This window comes from Giraffa tippelskirchi, chromosome 13 (genome assembly GCF_054371585.1).
Source record: "Giraffa tippelskirchi isolate mGirTip1 chromosome 13, T2T-mGirTip1v1.2.pri, whole genome shotgun sequence".
NCBI lineage: Eukaryota > Metazoa > Chordata > Mammalia > Artiodactyla > Giraffidae > Giraffa > Giraffa tippelskirchi.
The window spans coordinates 93,802,854-93,822,080 of NC_137287.1; the positions used below are offsets into that span (position 1 = coordinate 93,802,854).

General features: G+C 54.7%; 1 protein-coding gene across 5 annotated transcripts; it reads right to left on the bottom strand.

Annotated features, from left to right (window-relative positions):
• Positions 1-346: 346 nt before the first annotated feature.
• HSPA12B (heat shock protein family A (Hsp70) member 12B) lies at positions 347-17,768 on the bottom strand. Of its 5 annotated transcripts, none has more exons than XM_081558823.1 (13): positions 17,371-17,768; positions 13,074-13,133; positions 11,191-11,288; positions 10,087-10,211; positions 7,690-7,876; positions 7,267-7,371; positions 6,821-6,937; positions 4,722-4,896; positions 4,135-4,221; positions 3,608-3,712; positions 3,243-3,501; positions 2,410-2,513; positions 347-1,812 (listed from the first exon to the last, which is right to left on the bottom strand). In XM_081558823.1, the coding sequence occupies exons 1-13, from the start codon at positions 17,696-17,698 to the stop codon at positions 1,157-1,159; spliced, it is 2,406 nt and encodes an 801-aa protein (XP_081414949.1). In that variant the 5' UTR covers positions 17,699-17,768; the 3' UTR covers positions 347-1,156. The 5 variants fall into 5 exon arrangements, with proteins under 5 accessions (XP_081414949.1, XP_081414950.1, XP_081414951.1 ...); XM_081558824.1 differs by having other exon boundaries at positions 6,821-6,934; positions 17,371-17,563; XM_081558825.1 differs by having other exon boundaries at positions 4,168-4,221; positions 17,371-17,563.
• Between the last annotated feature and the right edge of the window lie 1,459 nt (positions 17,769-19,227).

Consider the following 19,227-nt stretch of genomic DNA (forward strand, 5'->3'; position numbering starts at 1 on the left):
TCCTTGCAGATGGGTCAAGGAATAGTTTTGGCTACTTACTCTTTTTGGAAGGAGAGTTACTTTGTGGTATTATAGCACCTAGCCCCAAAAGAGGTATGTGTGGGTGGTGGCATTTTAGGCCTGCCAACACAACAGAGTCTGCACAGGGAGGGGCCTTCCACCCAGGCCACAGAGGGGTCTTGTGGAATGGGGTGTTGTTTGGAAGGCTTGATGGGAGATAGCAGTACTCCTTTCTAGTCAGTTCCCAGCTCCATGCACAGCTGGAAACCTCCCTTCGTAGAACCCAGCCCCCTTCCACTACTCCACTAATGGAGTCCCCCCTTGTGAGATACCAGGAGGCTATGGCTTCACCTTTAGCTTTATTGTCACCTTAGGGTTCTCAGGCAGGTGGGACTGCTCCATGTCATAGAAGGGCAGGTACACTAAGTTGATGTCAGAGCTGGGACCAGTGCTCTTTCTGTCCTCCCTACCCTCCTCCCTCTCCATGGCCGGATAGTTATGTGAATCGTTCCCAGGCTGCCCCTGGGGCCTTCTCAGGTAAAAAGGAAAGCCCCCCTCAGCATGTTATCCCACATCCCCCTCGCCTGTACCCTTTTCATAGCCTGCTACTGCCCTTTCTACAATTAACATGCACACTTGGGTGGTCAGTACCACACCCAGGAAGGTCCTGCTACTTCTGTCCCTCTCCTGTCAGCTTCAGTCCTTGTCCTGCCTGGCTCCCTACGCAGGCTGAGCCAGCCAGTCAGTGCACTCTGCCCTTCGGCTCCAGGCCCTGCACAACCTCCTCCCTCTTGGCTGCCCTGCCTGCAGCTGTACCCCCACCCTCACCTCCCACTCCCACCCTGACCCCTAGTTCAGACCAAGGGTCAAGCCTTCTGATGCAGTCTGCTTTCAGGACCACGTGCTCCCTGTGGGGATGCCTTTGCAAACCTCTTTTAAGTCTCCTTGACCTCAGTCCTTGGAAGTGCCCTTCAGCCTTTCAGTCAGAGGACTGAGGCCCAATCCCAAAGCCTGAGTTTCTGGATGTGTCCCTACCATCCCTCCTGGGACCTCATCTCCCCGGGCAGGATGGCGGGGAACAGGGTGAATTTATCTGCCCCAGCCCTGGGCCAAAAGAATTCTCTTGGGCCGAGGGAGGAGGGCTGGCACTGCGCCCTCAATTGGAAAGAAAGTCGATGGCGGCGCGCACAGAGCGATTGGTGCTGACGTCAACGGCGGTGACCTTAATCTCAGTGTCGCCAAACTGCATGGCAGCACGGATCTCGCGGCGGCCGGGGGGTGCTCCGGCGGCGTTGGGGCCTCCCTCCGCTGGCTCAAGCTCGAGGCTGAGCGCGCCACACTTGCGCACTCCTGGGTCGGTGATGAAGCGCGCGTCCTCCGCGGCGCAGCAGTACAGGTTGATGAGCACTCGCCGCTGTCCTGGGCGCGCTGGGCAGTAGCTGCGCCGCACCTCCTCGCCCAGGGCCACCGATTGTTCGGCCGCCACGAAGCGCTCAAAAACGTCGGTGCACCAGCGGCGACCGTCGCGAACCAGCAGCTTGTCAGGCGGGTGAACACCAGCCACGAAGCGGTTGAGCACGCCCACGCCGTACGTGAGCGGCGATCTACGCACCCGAACCACTCCCGGCGCCTGCCCAAAAAGCACTGCGCCTTTGAGGATGGTGAGGGCTACGTCGTGCGGAACCACCACACGCAGGCCGCGGGCGCCCAGAGCTGCCTGCACCGCGTGCTGCAGCATAGCCGACTCGGCGAAGCCGCCCACCAGGAACAGCAGCTTGACACCCTGCACCTCAGGGCGCTCCAGCAGTGCTTCTGCGGGGATGGGTGGGGGAGGGGGTAAGGGGGACGGACGGGGAGTGGGCCACTGAGGCTACCGCTGCGCAGCCACCAGCGCTTCCCCTCTGCCCTCCTGTATCCCTGGGGCAACGGGAAACTAGCCATTTCACTATAAAACCTTAGCCTGGATTGGATGAAGAAAAACATAGAGCACTTTCATGAGGGACTCTGCCATCCTCATGGCCTCTGCTTCCTCAACACTATCTCGCTTTCCCACTACACTGTGGAGGGCTTGAGTAAGGGTGTCAGTTTACACGTATTAAATGCCTACTGTGTGCAAGACATTGTGCTCACTCTCTAGATACTTAAACTCATTTAAATCACTGTGATAACAGTTTGGGGGACCTAATACTACTTGGGGAGTCAGCCACTAGAGTTTCTTTAACCTAGCAAGACTACATCATCCTATTTCTTAATCCCCAAGGCACTACATCCTCCAGGTATTCCCGATGATTCTGGGTCTCATTCCAGTGTATGGATTTGGGGAGGTTTCCAGGTACTAATAGGGGGAAGTATTCTTGCATATGGGTGTGTATGCTAAGGTGAATGAATGACCCAAGCTCAGGCGCTCACCTATGTGCTGGATGATCCCGCTGACGGTGGGCTGAAAGAGTTCATTCATGGCCTCACAAGACATCCTGAGCATCCCGTGTGAGGACCACTTCACGAAGTTCACACTGTAGATGGTGAAGGAGGCACAGGCCCATGGGTCAGGGTCCAGGTCCTACCTCTATTCCAGGCCGAAGTACCTGGGCACATTCTGTATTGTGCCAACCACACTTCCAGGGGCTTTAGACTCAGGTCTGTTCCAGGTCCAGACATGAGGTCCCAGGAGAGGAGCCTCCTTTTGCCTCAAGCAGAGGAACACAGACCCGTTGGCTGGCAGGTGTGTGTGTGTGTGTGTGTGTGTGTGTGTGTGTGTGTGTGTGTGTGTGTGTGTGTGTGTGTGTGTGTGTGTGTGTGTGTGTGTGTGTGTGTGTGTGTGTGTGTGTGTGGCAGGTGTGTGTGTGTGTGTGGCAGGTGTGTGTGTGTGTGTGTGGCAGGTGTGTGTGTGTGTGTGTGTGGCAGGTGTGTGTGTGTGTGTGTGGCAGGTGTGTGTGTGTGTGTGTGTGGCAGGTGTGTGTGTGTGTGTGTGTGGCAGGTGTGTGTGTGTGTGTGGCAGGTGTGTGTGTGTGTGTGCGTGCGCATGTATGGCTGCAGGGAATAGGAGATAGATATTGGCCTTTCCCTGGGGGCTCAAGATTCTCTTGCCTCAGTTTGGGCTGCAGATTTCAGCTGGGGTACTCATGCCCCTCCCCCTGCCTCCACCTGGGCTGGCATGACTTGTGCCTGGGCCAGATCAAGTGGATCCCCTACTGCCTCCTGAGTCCCACACCTTCCCCTGTAGGGGCAGTCCCCGCGCTCACCTGCTCTTGCGCAGGGCCGTCTCCACGTTGTGGCCTCCCTGCTTACGGTAGAAGTCAATGAAGGAGAACGGTAGGGAGATGTTGAGCGCCCCTGTACGGTGTGGACCTGCAGTGCGTTTGCGGGCCTCGAAGGCTATAGTCAGATCCACCCAGGCTGCTGGACGTTGCCTTTTGAAGGTGGTGATGAAGTCCTCACCGAAGATGCGGCCCAGCAGCTGCTCGAAAGCCAGGTCCACGCCCACAGCGCCACAGGGGCCACCTGGCGTCCAGCAGAGGAGGAAGAGGGCAAGTGCTCATTCCGCTGCCAGGAGGTGTTGGCAGGGCAAGGGCACGCTGGGTACCAAGGGCGCTGCCTGGCTACTCACCAGACGCCTTGTAGAGCTCCTTGAGGGTGCCATGGGGCTGCTCCAGCTGGTGCACAGTCAGGTCCACTGTGCCTCCCCCACAGTCTGCCACCACATAGCGATCTCCTGTTGCGGGGAGCATGAGCACACACTTGCGGCAGTTTAGCTCTAGACCCTCTGGAGGCTCAACCAGCTTTCAGCCCTGCCCCAGGTCCTGAGCCCTGTCTGCAGGGCTGTGGGGGTTACAGTTGAAAGGGGCTTTAGGTCACCGGGTAGGGGCACAAGGTGTGAGGGAAAAGGGTTCCAGGGTTCTGCAACTCCCATCTGCAGAGAATCCTCTGGAGGAATGGGGGTTAGTGGCATGGCTTTGAGTGGGGGTGGGCGTGCAGGTGATGGTGAGGGGGACTACCAGCTTAGGTATAGCTGATGGAGTTCGAAGGGGCAGGGTTCCTAAAGGCTTGAGCTGACTGGGAATGTTTCCCCACCTTCAGTATCTGGTATCCCGTGGGGCCCAAGGAATATCCCTCCATCTCCCCTCCCTCCCCCACCTGCTTGCATATCAGCCCACAGCTCTCCAACACCTGACTCCACCAGGAATGTCCGGCTGTGGCGGGATCTTCGAAGCTGCTCTCGGGCTGAGTGTTGAGGGACAGCAGAACAGTGAGGTCAGGAGGCTGCAAGACCTTGCCTTAACATAGAGGGGCTCAGGCCATGGCCAAGTCAGAATTAGGAAGGTCTAGAGGAACTGGGGAGGAGGGGAGATCCTGAGACCTGTCCCTATCATAGAAGGTTGACTACAGCAGTCTCAGCGCTTAGTCCTAGCAGCAGGAGCCTGGGGCTGGTGGGGGTGGGGGGACAGCTGACATGCCAGGAGGGGAGGGAAAACTGATTCAGTGGCTGTTTAAGGGAAAGCTGAAAACCTCCACCTTCAGCTCAGAGTACCTTTGTCAGTAACCCCAGCACCTCTTCCTAGGGTAGGCTGTCACCACCCCTACCACCCCTAGCCCTCCACCACCTCACATTCAGGGTTGGATTGAGTCTTACCGTCCTCAGACAGTGCTACTCTAGGGCACAGTATAGTCTTCAGTGCCTGCCTCCAAGGCCACCACTAGGTAGCACCCCGGGGTTGGCTCACCCTGACGGAAGCTGGAGTCAATGGAGCGGCGCTCGCCCAGGCACCCTCTGCCCGGAGCTCGGCTACTCAGATCCACGAGCTGGTGCAGACGCAGCTTGCGGCAGTAGACAGAGGCAGCCTCAGGCTCCAGGGCGATGAGTAATTGCTCTGCATCCTCTCTCGACACTAGTCCAGCCTGAGGACGGTGGTTGGCAGGGTTGGGGAGCATAGCATCATGGACCAGACATCACACTGAAATGGCACCTCAGGGCAGGCAACCAAGGACTGTGGGGCTCCTATCTCCTCCCCATTATACTGCACCCACGCTAGGCCTCTCAAGGCCTTTCCATACTGCACAGATTTGAAGCTGTCTCAGAGCCACCCTATGACCAGGCTTGGGGTGGGAGGGATGGCTGTGGCCAAGGATGCCATGGGGTTGTCCAGCAAGGAGGGACCCTAGACTGAGTGAAAATCTAGAGCACCTGGGATCTGCCCTAGGCTGCCCAAGGTGGCCCTGGGCTGCAGGAAGGTCCCCTTCACAAGTGCTGGGTTAGCAGCTGACCACTGGCAGAGGGGGTTAGTGGAGACTCCAGTACAGTGTATTAGGGGGTATAATGGCCAGACATCAATCAGAGGGGATGGTGGGGGAGTCCCCTTTAGCTTACTGAACTCCCTTTCTTCATTGGTAATGGACAGTGGCCATGGGATTCCCCACTCTCTTGAGAACTTTGTTCCCAAGGAATGTGATATAGGAGAAAAGACACTTAACAGTGAAATTTCAGGCACCAAGGCAAGCGAGCTAGGGGGGAAAAACACTTTCTGTTACTTCTTGCATCAGGACAGGGGATCCCCATAGGAAGTACTTTATGGTTTTGTGGGATTCCTCAGATTCTGACCAGGTGGGGGGATGGGGATGGGTGGGTATCAAGAATTCCTGCCCAGGGCCAGCCCTTTCTGAACTGACAGTAAGGGAACAGTGTGGGAGGAAGCAGGGTGGGTAAACCAGCAGGGGGCTACTGGGGTGGGGGCGTTTGTTCTGGCTGGGCATGGCCATGCTTTCATTCTGGTCTCTGAAAGGGGGATGGATGCCCACTGGCCTTGGGGTTAGCTCCTTCCAGAGACAAGTGAGGGCACCTGTGGATCTGACACCTAGGAAAAGGTATGTTTGTGGGGGCTTGGGGGTTCTGGTATCTTCCAGGGGTGGGTGCACTGGAATTCATGAGACTGCTTTTGGAAATCCTAGGGTGTCCCCCCAAGGCCCCAGTTTCAGGGGCAGGATCAAACAATGAGTCCCCCTCCAACCTTCCCATCTCCACTGGGGGTGGGGGCGGGGGGGGTGTGCCTGAGCTGCAGTCCCCCTTTCTCCAGAACTTTGGGCCTCTCTTACGGTAGGAAGATCAGCAAACATTGGCCAAAATCGCCTCCCTTCATAGATTCATAGTCTTATTTCCTCTGCTCAAGAACTTAAAATGGTTGGGGCTGTGGTACAAATACTGATGCTGGCTAAAGTGGATGTTCTTGGCGTCCTGCCCAGCTACTGTCAGTGTTGCCTGCTATCAGCTCCCCATTGCCCCTTCTCTGGAGAACTGCTTCAACTGACTGGGAACTACCTCACTTGGGGGGGCTTACCCCAACCAGTTACCAATGACAGACTGATAAGGATGGACAAAAAGCCACCCCTCTTGCCTCCCTGTGGCTAACACTAGGGTACATTCTCCCTCCAGAGCTCTCCATGGGATCAGGCTGAGGCTAGACTCCAGATGAGACCCATTCCCATTCAGCTCTTTCTCCTGTCCTGCTTTCCTCACTCCCCTTTCACCTGACAGTCCTTCAATGCACCACATGCACAAGAATTCCCATCTCGAATTCTGCTCCTGGGAAACCTGCATTAAAACACTGGTTAAGCTGGCCTGGGCTGTCCCTTGACCCTCAGCTCTCTGTTCCTACAGGCCCACTCCCTCTCTTGGTGGCAACAACCCTCCAAAATGCCCAGCAGGGTGGGGCTGGCAGTCTTTACATGATGGCTCTGTGGTCCCAAGGGTGGTGTATGAAGAAGGGTTATGGAGCCATGCCCAGGGCCCTTCCGAGCAACATCCACAACTCTGCCTGCATGTTCTCACCAGGTAGGCAGCCTCCCGCATGAACTGCTTGGCTGGTTGTTTCCAGATGGCAGGTACGGTCAACACCCAGCGCACAGTCTCCTTCGCCAGCAGTGATGGGGACTGCTCCCTCAGCTCCTGGAGCAGGATGGGGCAGTGAAGGAAAGGGCTGGCTTGGTCTGAGGGGAGTGTCTTTATAGGAGCTGGAGGAGCTAATCAGGCCTGAGGAAGAACTTCCCAGCTGACTTAGGAGAATCTTAACATCCCCTTTCCCACCACCACCACCTCCCCAACACCTGATGCAGGGCTACCAGATAGCTGATGCAGGCTCTACCAGATAGGAAGGCAGAGGACTGGAGAAGATGACCTCTGTCTTCTGACAGTGGCTACTCAGTGGATGGGCTAAGGGGAAAGGATGGACCTGCGGGTTGTCCACCCCAGTAAGCAGAGATAGGGTCACAGCGCACCTGAAGGGCATGCTCCTTGAAGAAGCGCAAGGCATGAGCAAACACCTCCAGGGCAGGCATTTTCTTTCCGTTTACTGCTTCTAGCTGGGTCTTCAAAGTGAGATCCTGGCAGGGACACAGGGCAACTCTGTAGGAGGCCATAGCTCTCCATTTCCTGAAAACCTCATATTTAACCCCATTTCCTGTGCTCCCCTCTTTGGTACTGACCCACCCTGGCTCTAATCTTAGGTCAGTTCTCCCCAGCCCTTCTCTTTACCCTATCATATCCCGTGGTCATGCCTCCATCCCTTATGTTCAAACTCCGCCTCCAGGCCCCCCTCACCTTTTAGCTTTGCCCACCCTCCATGAGGCCTCCTTCCCTGCTTTCCCTCCTAGCCCTGCCTTCCTGGCTGGAGCTGGGCCCTGAGCCAGAATGTGACTCACGGTGGTACTGTGGATCTTCATCTTGAACTTCTCAAAGTAGAGCCAGTCACGAGCCTCCTCAGGGTCCAGATCGTGGTAGTAATCGCGGGCTGTATAGCCAAAGCTGTGAAAGGCACCCTCTGGGGTCAGCAGCAGGCAGGTAGGGGTCTTCTGGTGGGCCACACCTGGGTCCCCACCTTCCCATTTCCTGTGGAGGCAGAAGGCTGTCAGTGTGGTCAGCAGTAATCTTCCCTTCATGGGGTTGGGTGCTGGCTCTGGGACCAGCTGTGTGATTTCAGGCAGCTCACTTGGCTTCCCCAGGCTCCATATGTAAAATGGGAATAATAACGGTACCTACCTTTTAGGGTTCTTGTGAATATGGTGCTTGGCCTCCACTTAAATCTCCATAAATGTTGCTCATGGGATCATCTCTATTCATGGAGCCATGTGTCCCATCCGACATCCTCAGCTTCTGCTCCCTCCCATGAAGTACACCATTTGACTTCACCTCCCTGTCCTTGTAACAAGTAGCAGCAAGCCATCATCCATCTGCCTTGTCTGGCCTTCTGATGTCTCTCCAGGACCCTGGCAGAGGCCTTCTCCCAGCCAGCTGGTTGCCCTCCTCTAGGCCATCTTCCACATAGCTAAGCTCTAAGATCATTCCTGTCTGGCCCACCTCAGCAGCTACACTCCAGCTGACTGCACCATCAACAGGCCCCCAGAACCTGAGATTCCAAACTTCCCTATATGCAGTCATCATCTGGACCTCCACCCACAACTTACTGCCCAGGTCATTGGCCTGGCAAATCCTTCCTCCCATTCCTCTGCCCTTTCTGATGCCCTGACTCCTCTAGGCCAAGCTTAGCATTGCATCCATTTGGGGGAAGGAACTAGGAATCCAGGGGGAAGGAAGAGCATGTGCAAGTTTATAGAGGTGTCAAAGAGTGGGGAGAACTAGCTATAAGTTGGCTCAAAGCAGCAATGTTAAGATCAACTAAGGAGTATCAAATGTCACATCAGAATTCTGTCTTGGTGGGTTTTAAGGGAGTGAAGAAGCATGACCATATTTGTCTTTAGAAATGTCTCTGGTCCCCATGTAGCAACAGAGCGGAGGAGAGGGAGGGTGAAGAAGGAAAACCAGGGAGGATATTGCAGCCATTGAAGTGAGAGAGGGTGGGGCTGAACTCAGGGGTGCCAGTGGTGGAGAGAAGTAGATGAGTATTACAGAGATATTAGGGAGATAGAAATGATGGGGCTTGGTGGCTAGTGGGAGTGGGAAGGGCTTAGGAAGAGGCCAGGATGTCCCCCACTCACTCCTGTGACTATTATCTCCACAGTATCCCTTCACATGTTCTCAGCCCTAGCAAGAGGCCCAGCGTGGCCTCAGCTGTGTGTGCTGACAAGCTGGGATGCCATTCAGCTGCTAGAGAACTCTAAGGTCCTAGGGCCTTTGTGGCCTCACATGGATGTGGAGGGAGCAGGGAAAGGGGAAGGACAGTCCACATTCATGCAGGTCAAGTCCCCTGTATCTTTGGGGCAGTGACCCTTGGCAGTCTTTCCATATAGACTCCCAGGCCCTGGTGAAGCCTGCCGGTCCTCCATCCCAGTCTGAGTTGGGAGTTATGGCATCTTCCACCTACAGGCTACAGTCTCACTAAGATACATTCAAAGGATCAGGGTCTTGAGGCCTGAAGGGAGGTATCAAACAAATGTTTTGTTCAAACAAAACTCAACAAAATTCATCAGAATGGATCTTTTCAAACAGCTCTTTCATTACAACTGTGTGACTTGTCAATTCAGCTAACCTCTCTAGTCCTTCATTTCTTTGTATTTCATTTGAGATGTTGAACCTAAGACTGCCTCTAGGAACCTACCACATAGAAATTCCAGCACAAGTTTCCAAGGAAGAGTATTCAACACTTTTTGTAATGGTGAAAGCTTAGAAGGAAAAACTTCCTCAAAACTATCAATAGAAGAATGAATAAATTATGATACATCCGAACTGTGGAATACTATGCAACAATGAAAAGAAAATGGTGGCTCTCTCCCTACTCGCATGAAACATCTACAAAATAGTGCTGAAACCTTAAAAGCAAGTTGTATGTTTTATTTTAAAACCACGTATTTGTGCATACATATGTGTCCCTATGACTAGCCCAGAAAAAATAATAAAAAATTTAAAATAAAAAATGAAGCCCAACATTTTCTTGCAGAGGTCAAAGAGCTGCCCCAACTGGGGCTGAGGGCCCAGACCTGGGGCCCATCCTCCAAACTTTTGCCCCAGTAGGGAGCCCAGACTAGGGCTGGAAAGCTTCTCGAGAAGACCCCATGTCTCCTCAGTGACAGTACTTCTGGGACTAGGTCTCTCCCAGGGTGTAGGACTCCCCCCAACCAATCTCCCAGTCCAGCCACTCTCACCTCATCATGTGGATGGCCTCAGGGTCATTGGCAAAGCTGAAGGCATAGCCACTGGATGTGGTGCCAAAGTCGATAGCCACTACCACAGAGAAGGGGGCCTGCTGAGGGCCTCGGGCCTCGGGCTTCTGCAAGTGCAAGACCTAGTCAGGGAGCAGCCAGAGGGCTAGGCTGACTACGTGGAAGTCCTCCCCACCCCTGGCTGTGGTCCAGACCAGCCCTGGCCCACCCCCACCTACCTCCTGCCTGATTTCTCTCCCCTCCTAAGCTTTGGGCTGAGCCCTTGAGATGCTAACTACTCAGAAAGCCCAAGGCCTCTCAGGTAGCTCCATGAAGTTTTGAGCTCAAGTTCCTACTTCCCTGCCCTTCTGCCCGGGCTGCCTTAGCCCCACCCCCATCTTACATCATTTCCAGCCTGGGCCCAGCTGGAAGCAGTTCTGCTGCTCTGAGCAGCTTCATAGCACATGGACCTGTGTATATGAGACCCTCCTGCTCTTTGTGGCCACAGTGAAATAGCCCGACTCTGTCCAGTTTTGTGGCAGAGAAGAGAACCCCATGCATGTGCCCCAGAGTGGTCCTTACCTTCTCCCAGGCTAGGCCTGGGTTCCGTGAGAACAAGGGGGTACCCAGGTTGGATCACTAGGGTGAGGCCATCCTGGGTAGGGTGACTTAGGGAATTTGGGGGTGATAGTTATGTCTTACATACTTCAAGCTAGCAGTTACCAAACTATTTTTTAGCCATGTGTCTCCTCTTCCCTAGATATATCTTTTAATAAGGTGGGGCTGTGGTTGACAGGAGGGTAAGCAAGTCTGGGAGGCCCAGTGCTCTGAGGATCTACAAAACTATTTGCTCAGAAGTACACCTGCCCAGGCAGGCTAGTTGCAATGGTTCCTGGATGTCATCCTGGAGGGGGCTCATCTCAGTAAAACTGTCACTCCTCTAGTCCAAGGTCCCCTAAAGCTAACCCATCTGGGGAGAACATGAGTGTATAGGGGCAGGAGGCATGGTGGTACTCCCAGCCCAGACTTGCAGCCTCTTCTAGACACAGGTGCGACCCTCCCCACCACCCAAGCCCCCTACCACCCCAAACCCTGCCCTAGGCTTACTGGAGACTGTGAGGGTGTGAGAGGGGCAATGCCACAGCTTTCCTGGGTCCTTGGGGAGGCAGGTGGGCTGGGCACTGGAGACCGCTGTGGGCTGGAGCCTGCAAAGAGAGGACAGATCACTCTGGTACAATCAGGGTAAGGGGCTGGTGGCTAGGTCCCAGGTGTGGGGGTTCTCCATCAGTCACTGCCAGGCCAAGGTGAGGGGTACCCTGCTGGGGAAGAAGGACTAGGGAGGGAAGGTAGGAAGGACAGGACTGAGGTGGGGGTGGGGGATACCTGGGCTCAGGGCCTGTTATCAGTTAGAGGTGACCTATTCCTAAGGGGTGACTCATACTTCACCTAGGGACTCACTGTCTTCCTCAGCACCCATCAGACATAGTGGGGAAGGGGAGAGATAGAGAAGCATTGTGGGGGTGGGCAGGACTGAGTCCAAAGATAGAAGGGCAGGAGAGAGGGGCAGGTGAGCTCCTGGGTGAGGATGGAGAAACCAGAAGAGGTGGGGGAACTACAGACTTGAGTGGGAGGTGGAGCAGCTCCTCTCCCCGTAAGTTCAGCTTCATGTTCTAATCAGGACCTGGGGGAATTGCCTCTCCTACCAACCCTCTGCCCCCAAGGGTCATGGACAGGCCCAGCCCTGCCCTGAGCAGCCCTGAGCCGAGACGTGTCTAACCACAGGCGGAAGGCAGATTCCAAGCTCCCCTCCCCCCACAACACGCACAAACCCGAAGCCAGCATTTGTGGGGAGGAGGCCCCCTTGAGACCCTCTCACAGGCCCAGGATGGAGCTGGACCCTTGGTGGGAGGAAGCAGTGCAGCCCCCTGAATGCAGCTGGCTTGGAGGCTCAAGCAGTTCAGGAGGCAGGAGGGCCTGTCTGGCTAGACATACCCCAGGTGTGGGCTGGTGGCGCATCACTACCACACTGGGCTTTGCTGAGGCCCCTGTGCGGAGCACTGGGGCTGCCCTGGGATCTGTGTGTGGGGACAGGAGGCTGGCCAGGGAGATTGGTGGGGTCTGGCATTTAGACACACTGGCAAATCAAACAGGCCTGTCTAGCTTTAGGCTGAGCCAGGGCTGGGGCCTCTACTCCCTCAGCCACAGCCATGGGGCCCTAACAAGTCCCAGGCCACCCTGGCCTTGGGGTACCCTGGGAACATATGTGAGGGGTGGGGCATGAAGGGGACTCTCGGAAGTGCCTGCACAGGGCTGGCATCTGTCTTGCAGTGCTGGCGGGGCAAGGACATGGTGGTCACACTTTCAGAGGCCCTATTTTTTAGCCGGCCAGTGCAGGCTTGGGCCCTGCACTAGCGCTAGCTTGAGGGGCCAAGCTGCTATGGCTTGAGCCTGGGAAGGGAGGCAGGAAGGAAGGCCCAGCCTACCAGGTCTTTGTGAGTGGACTTCCTGAGGCGTGTCTGTCCTGCCGCCTGGCCTCCCACCCCTGCACAAAACCCAGAGCCTGCTTCCAGACCAGGCCAGACGTGCAAGCACAGAGTTCTGTGCAGATATACACACACTCTCACTTGAGACCCTGTGCCCAGAGACCTGCCCTTAGGCAGAAAGGCAGGGACACACACTCACACGTACTACACACACACCCTGCACAAAACAAATGCACACCCATACAGCCCTGTGCACACAGGCCTGCCCTGCATGCACATACTTGTAGACACTCAGGGGTCCCGTGAACAGGCTTGCAGAGTATGCACACGCACACACACACACTCACATACATAGTTCTGTTGCACTAACCCACCCCGTGCACACACATTCACAGAATGGCTCTCAGGAGCCTCTGCTGAGAGGCATGTGGACAGACTAAGGGTTGATCTGAGTGCTGGGGTGACAGGGACAATGGGCCTAGATGGAGGTGAGGGGGCAGGTCTTACCAATGTACAGCCCCTGAAGGTCCATCTCCGGGACAGCCAGCATCTTTGTAGGCCCTGTGGCTGTGAATAAGAACGGACAAGCAGAATGGCATTTATTTGCTCCTTTGTCCCCTTACTGAATAATTATTTATTTACTTTCGGCTGGAGTCCTTTGAAGCAAGTCCCAGACATCATGTTGCTTGACCTATAAATTCTTTAACATGTCTCTCCAACAGATACGGATTTTTAAAAAGACATTGCCACAACACCATTATCATGTCCAAAAAAATCAATAGTAATTCCTTAATCCCATCCAGTACTCAATCCTACAGTCCTAGCTTGTCTCAAAAATGTCTTTTTTTTGGCTGCACCACCTGGCTTGCAGAATTTTAGTCCCTCGAGCAGGGACTGAACCAGGGCCTGCTGCAGTGGAAGCAAGGAGTCCTAACCACTGGACTGCAGGGAAGTCCCTCAGAAATGTCTTTTTTTAACAGTTGCTTTGTTGGAACCAGGACGCTCCTAAGTGTTTTCAGGTGCCCACTCTCTGCCAGAGAGAGATGCTGTGGGACATCAGTGACCCAAAGAGACACTGTTCCTGTCCTGGGGGCCCATAGGCTGGTGGAGAAATTGTTCATAATCAGATAATCATGTACCTGAATCTGAGATTACAAATGGTGCTATGACGGATACAAGCAGGGCAGAAAGGGTAGCATGGAAAAGCTGGAGAGAAGGGTTGGGCTAGGCTTACTGTGCAGGCAGATCCTAGTGGACTCGATTTTAGATCTGGTTTTATATGAAGGACAAGAGCAAATCCTGAAGGGGTTGAAGTGGCAAAGTGGAGACAGGCGCATGACTAAATCTGTTTTAAAAATCCCACCTGGCTGCATGGAAGTATGGACTGCAGCAGGACAATATGAAAACAGGGGCCAATAGTGCTCCAGGCAACAGATGATGACTGCGTGTCTTGAGACATAGTGCACACATTTAAGTTAGAAGTTAAAATCAACAAGCCTGACAGAAGTTGGCTGGATTGGACATGGGAGATTAGGAAAAAGAAGGTGTTCTTCTTGGACTGACTGGTCCAAGCAAGGAGATGGATGGTCAGATGGAGAATGCTGGATCAGGGCAAGCTGGCAGGGGGAAAGGGGCAGTGTTCCGGGCGCAGTTTTTGAAACTGCCGAGAAAACAAGACCAAGGAGTCAGGTGACATATGACCTAGAGGTCAGAGAGAATTCCGAGGTGATTTGTGTTTGGAGTCATTGTCACAGGAGGTTTGGCAGAGAGTAGGATGGGGGAAGGGAAGGGAGGAGAAGCTCTGAATAAAGGTTGACAGGAGGAAGGTTGGCTGGCCAGGGAGACAGGGATGCCTGCTATGGTTTCATGAAGATCTTGATAAGAGAAGGCCGTGAAGCTAGATCCTTCAGAGATTTTTAGATGAGACTGGAAACACCAGATTTAACGTTTTAAAGGCCCAGGGCATTTTGGTGGAATGAAGGAGTGGGATGGGAGTCTGGTAGGCAAGGAGGGAGCAGAGGATGAGAGAACAGAGCTAGCACTTCCCTCTAGTGCAGCTGAGATCAGGAGGTGATGTGCCTATTACCGGAAGAAAATAAAGCTTGAGGAGGAGAGGACAGGATTTTGTTTTCTAAAATGAGAGGAACTTGAGCTTGTGTCCGCCAGCTCCCAAGAGCTGATTGTGTGCATCTCTTCTCAATTTTGCATTTATTGACATCACATTGATAGCCTGAAATCAGCCATGGTGATTACACCATACAAGTAGGCAAACTGCAAATCAGGTTTTCCTCCCTCTTGGGGAGCGGAATGAAAAACATTTACCAACAAAGGCTGGATCAAGGCCACAGGAGAGGTGATGGCAGCCCTATTTATAAGTTGTTTCGATTCATCAGCAAAAACATTGAACATTTCTTCCAGCCAGGTTCTACAGCTAAGTGCTGGGGAAACACTGCTCAATGAATGGATTTTCTCAACCAAGGATATTGTATTTGGAGCAGAAACAATCTAGAAGAACCAAGAAAAAAGGACTCAGGGGTTGTCATTCTAAGCTGATTCCTTGTCCAAACCATTCTCTATAATTACCCCAGCTCTTATCTCTGAGCCTGTGATAAACTGAGGGCTCTGATACTCAGGGCTGACAAGGGCCTATTAGGCACCTTAAGGACACCTGACTGGAGAGCATCCTGTTGCCTCTCGTGCCTCAGTGCCCTTTCCTGTAAAACAGATCATGCAGGGGCTTGTGAGGATCAAGTCCAAGGACGGAAGGCAGTTGATAAAAAGGCAGATGTGAGCAGTGTTCCTTCCCTTCATGATATGGATTGTGAAGTTTCTCTTGTCAGAATATTTGGTCTTATTGAGACTTTTATTCTAGTCATTCTGAGTTCTTTAGAGAGGGAGGGAAGCCCTGAATCAATTTGTGTTAAAAAAGGAGGATCCTGCTGATTCTCTGAGAGGTGGAGGTAGAAGCAGGTGGCAGCCACACAAGCATGCATACATGCCCATTTTGGGACATCCTTACCATGCATACACATCCATTTACCAGAAACACAGGGAGAATGCTGATCATGGGACTCAGACAACCTCTACTCCCAAAAGCTACATCTGGGCAGGGTCTGCAGCTGGAAATGGGGGGAGGTAGAACCCTGCCCCAGGGGTCCACTAATTTCAGACTGGTGATGCTTATGGGTTTGAGAATAACTGAATGGGGCAGTTTGGTTTACACAGAAAGAAACCATTTCCTGGCTACAAGAGCAGGCTAAACCCTGGCCCCAGCCTGACCCCTGCCCTACCCACAGACAGACACTTAATCCCACCTCCGGTCTGTCCTTTAACCTCACCCATGGATTGACCCATAACCCTTGGCCTCATATTGACCTCTGATCTTCAGCTTTACCATGACCCAATAGGCCTGACTGGGGACTAGGACAGGGTGTGGCTGAGTAGGGAGTTGAAACCAGAGATTCCCATCCCACAGTGTTCCCCGGACTACAAAAGCCTAGGCCTTTTTGTCCAATGGAGAGAAATCTCCAAGGATCTTTTCCTCAGTTGGGCGTGATGAGGCCGGGTCCTTATCTCCCTTCCCATTCCCTACCAGAGCACTTGGACATGTGGTGTTGCTGGATTTCAGGGCTCCACATGTACCCATCTTCTGCCCATGAAGGCAAAGAGCCCACCCAACTTTACAGCTCACCTCCATACCCCCACAGGCCTTTTCCCTGCACCCTGCCTATCCACTGCTCTCTCTCATCATCCTGCCATTCAGCAAACAAAGAGAAGCCACAGGCATTTTTCCCAAACCAGAGACTGAGCCAACCTGGGCCCAAGGGACAGATCAGAAATGGCACCCAAAGGGCTGCCCCCGTCTGTCTCTGGAGAGGCGCCCTCAAGGTGAGGGACCAGAGGGAGGCTGTGGGGTGAGGAAGCTGCCTTCTCCTGGGCTGGGGCAGGGAGCGACAGAAAAGGCCTCCTGCATCCCCTCCCTGTCCTCCGCTTTTCTTTCCATACATCCTGCCCCACCTCCATGGGTCCCCATCAAGGGAGCAGCCAGTTCACAAACAACCTCTGTCCCACACAGCCCAGGGCCTAAGCCCCTCCCACCCACTCCTGCTGTCCCTCAGCATCTCTCTTACCTTCTGGGGATCCAGGGCTGCCTTCACTCTCACAAGGAGTCCATATTTTAGAGCTTCCTCCCTCCCAGTCTCTCTTCCCCACACAAGCTAGCTTTTGCCTCCGGCCTCCACCACCTCCACAGGGAGCCCAGACCCCATTCCACGTGGACCCCCAAGCTGGCCTCACAGAGAGAAACCAGAGGTCCCTGTTCATGAGGCCAGCGCACAGTCTGGCACTGTGGCACCCCAGCCACTCTTGAACTTTTGCGACCAGGGGCCCTAGGAACTCCCCCTGCAGGCGCCCCCAAAGTACACACATATTCAACCCCGGGGTCTCCACCTTCTGGCCTAAGCACCGTCTCCCTCCACAAACTTGCTCCCCTGGAGCAGCCCCCAGCCCCACAGCAGACGCCCAGACATAGAAGTCTCTCGAGCCCCACTCTGTCCCTCCCCTCCGATCCCCACTCTCACCAGTGTGGGGTCCCAAAGCCCGGATGGGAGCCCTCAGTCGCTGCCCCAGTTGCCTTCCTGAACCCCAGAGCCCTGCTGGAGACAGAGGCTTGTAGCTCTGTCCCAGTCCCGTTCTCCAGGGTCAGGAAGTTTGTGGTGGGGTCTCAGCCGCCAGCCCGCGATGAAACCGCAAATCTTGGCGCCCTTCTCTCTAGGAGCCCAGCGGCGCCCTGCCCAGAACTCACCTCTGCCCTCCCGACAGCCTGACCTCTGTCCAGACGCCTGGAAGCTGGGCCCGCAGCCGGTGGGGTGGCCGTGCCCTGCCGCTGCGGCCACAGCCCTCGACGTGCGCCCAGCCTCGGCCCCGCTCTCCGCCCTGCAACGCCCCGACCCCTCTCCCTTCCCCTCCCCCTCCCCCAGGCCGGATGGCCGCGCCGCCGCGCCGCCGGGTGGGCCAGCGCTCCAGCCCAGATGTGCGAGGCCGGGGCGGGGCCGGCAGCGCGGGCCTCCGCCGAGGGGCCCCGCCCGGCTCGAGTCCACAGCCCCTCCCTGCGCCCCTCCTGCGCCTCCCATTTCCTAGCCACCCGGGGGGCTGTGAGGGAAGAAGGTTGAGGAGGCGAGGTAGAGGAATTCAGACACCCCCAGGTCTCCTGCAGCCGGGCTGCGGACGGGCCCTCTGCCCACCTCAAGGCCACCATGGGCCAGCTAGAAAGCCCACCTACCTAGAGGGAGGGCCCTGCCCAGACCCCTCCAGTCCCTGCCCCAGACCCTCAGAGCCCCTTCACCCAGACACCTACCTCCGCACCACATCCCCACCAAGATCCCTAGGTTGGTCTCGAAGGATCAGAGAAAAGAAGCCAACCTGAGGGTGAGGACAGGCCTTCCAGCCCAGACTGGGCCCTAGGTCTGTCCTTGCTGCAGTCTGGGGCAGGGAGGGAAGTGTTCTCACAGTCTGGGTCCCCCCTCCTAGCAAAGGGAGCACTCAGAACTCATTCTGCTTCGACAAGGAGCACACAGCCCGTTTCGTGTGAGGGCTCGTGGCCTTCTTCCTAACCTAGCTTTCTGTCCTGGCCCATGCTTTCTTGAGGATCTGGGGACCTGACCTCCAAACAGAACATTGACAGAGTGGAGATCAGGTTGCTAGGCCCTTCTAAGGCAGCTAACTTCCCATGCCCCAGCCCCCACACCTCCTGGTTCTGGTAGGACCTGGGCCTGACCCATTTCCTTCTGCCCAGTGTGTCCCCACAGAGGCTTAGGCTGGCATGGGTGGAATGGGGCCAAGGGTTGCTTCTTAGCTTGTCTCTCTGTGCTGTGGGGCTGGCCTCTTGTTTGCTCCCTCAGCCCCCTCCTCAAAGAAGGCTCCCATAGTTCTTTAGGCATCAGTTGCCACCACCCACCCCAAACCTTGACATGGCCTATTTTCCCTCCCTGGAATACTTTCTTTCCTCCTCTCTGTCCATCTAAAAGGCTCTTCAGCTAAGGTATCATCTCTTCTAAACTTTTGGCCCTTATTGTCAGGGCCACTGCTCTAGAGGGCTCCCTGCAATGAGGTTGGGGGTGAGGGGTGTGCAGCACCAAACAATTTTTGATGTTAGCACCAGGCCAGTAAACCAGCAAGGTATTCAATCAGCAGCCTCCACTGGCTGCTCCAAATGTGTCTGTAAGAATGTGTATATCTGTTGGTGTGTCTCTGTGTATGAGTGTGTCTTTGTGTGCCTGTGAGTGTGTGTGTGTGTGTATATATATATATGTCTGAGTCCATGTGTGAGTATGTCTCTTGGGACGTCTGTGTGACTGTGTCTGTGCCTGTGTGTCGGTATATATTATATATGGGCATGTCTGTGTCTTACGTCTTTTTGCGTATGTATTTGTCATATTTGTCTGTTTGTGAGTGTGTGACAAGTATGTGATGGGGGCTGGCAGGCCTTCATCTCATTGCAGAGGCTGAGAAAAGCCAGGGAGGGTTGAAGTGTGGCTGTGCATTAGGGGAAGGGGCAAAGGTTCTAGCCCCTTAAATACAACCTGCTTCTTGTTTTTCTTTTTCCTTCACTCTAGGTGTTCCTCCACCCTCACCCCCAGCTTCACAGGCTGGCTCATTCCTG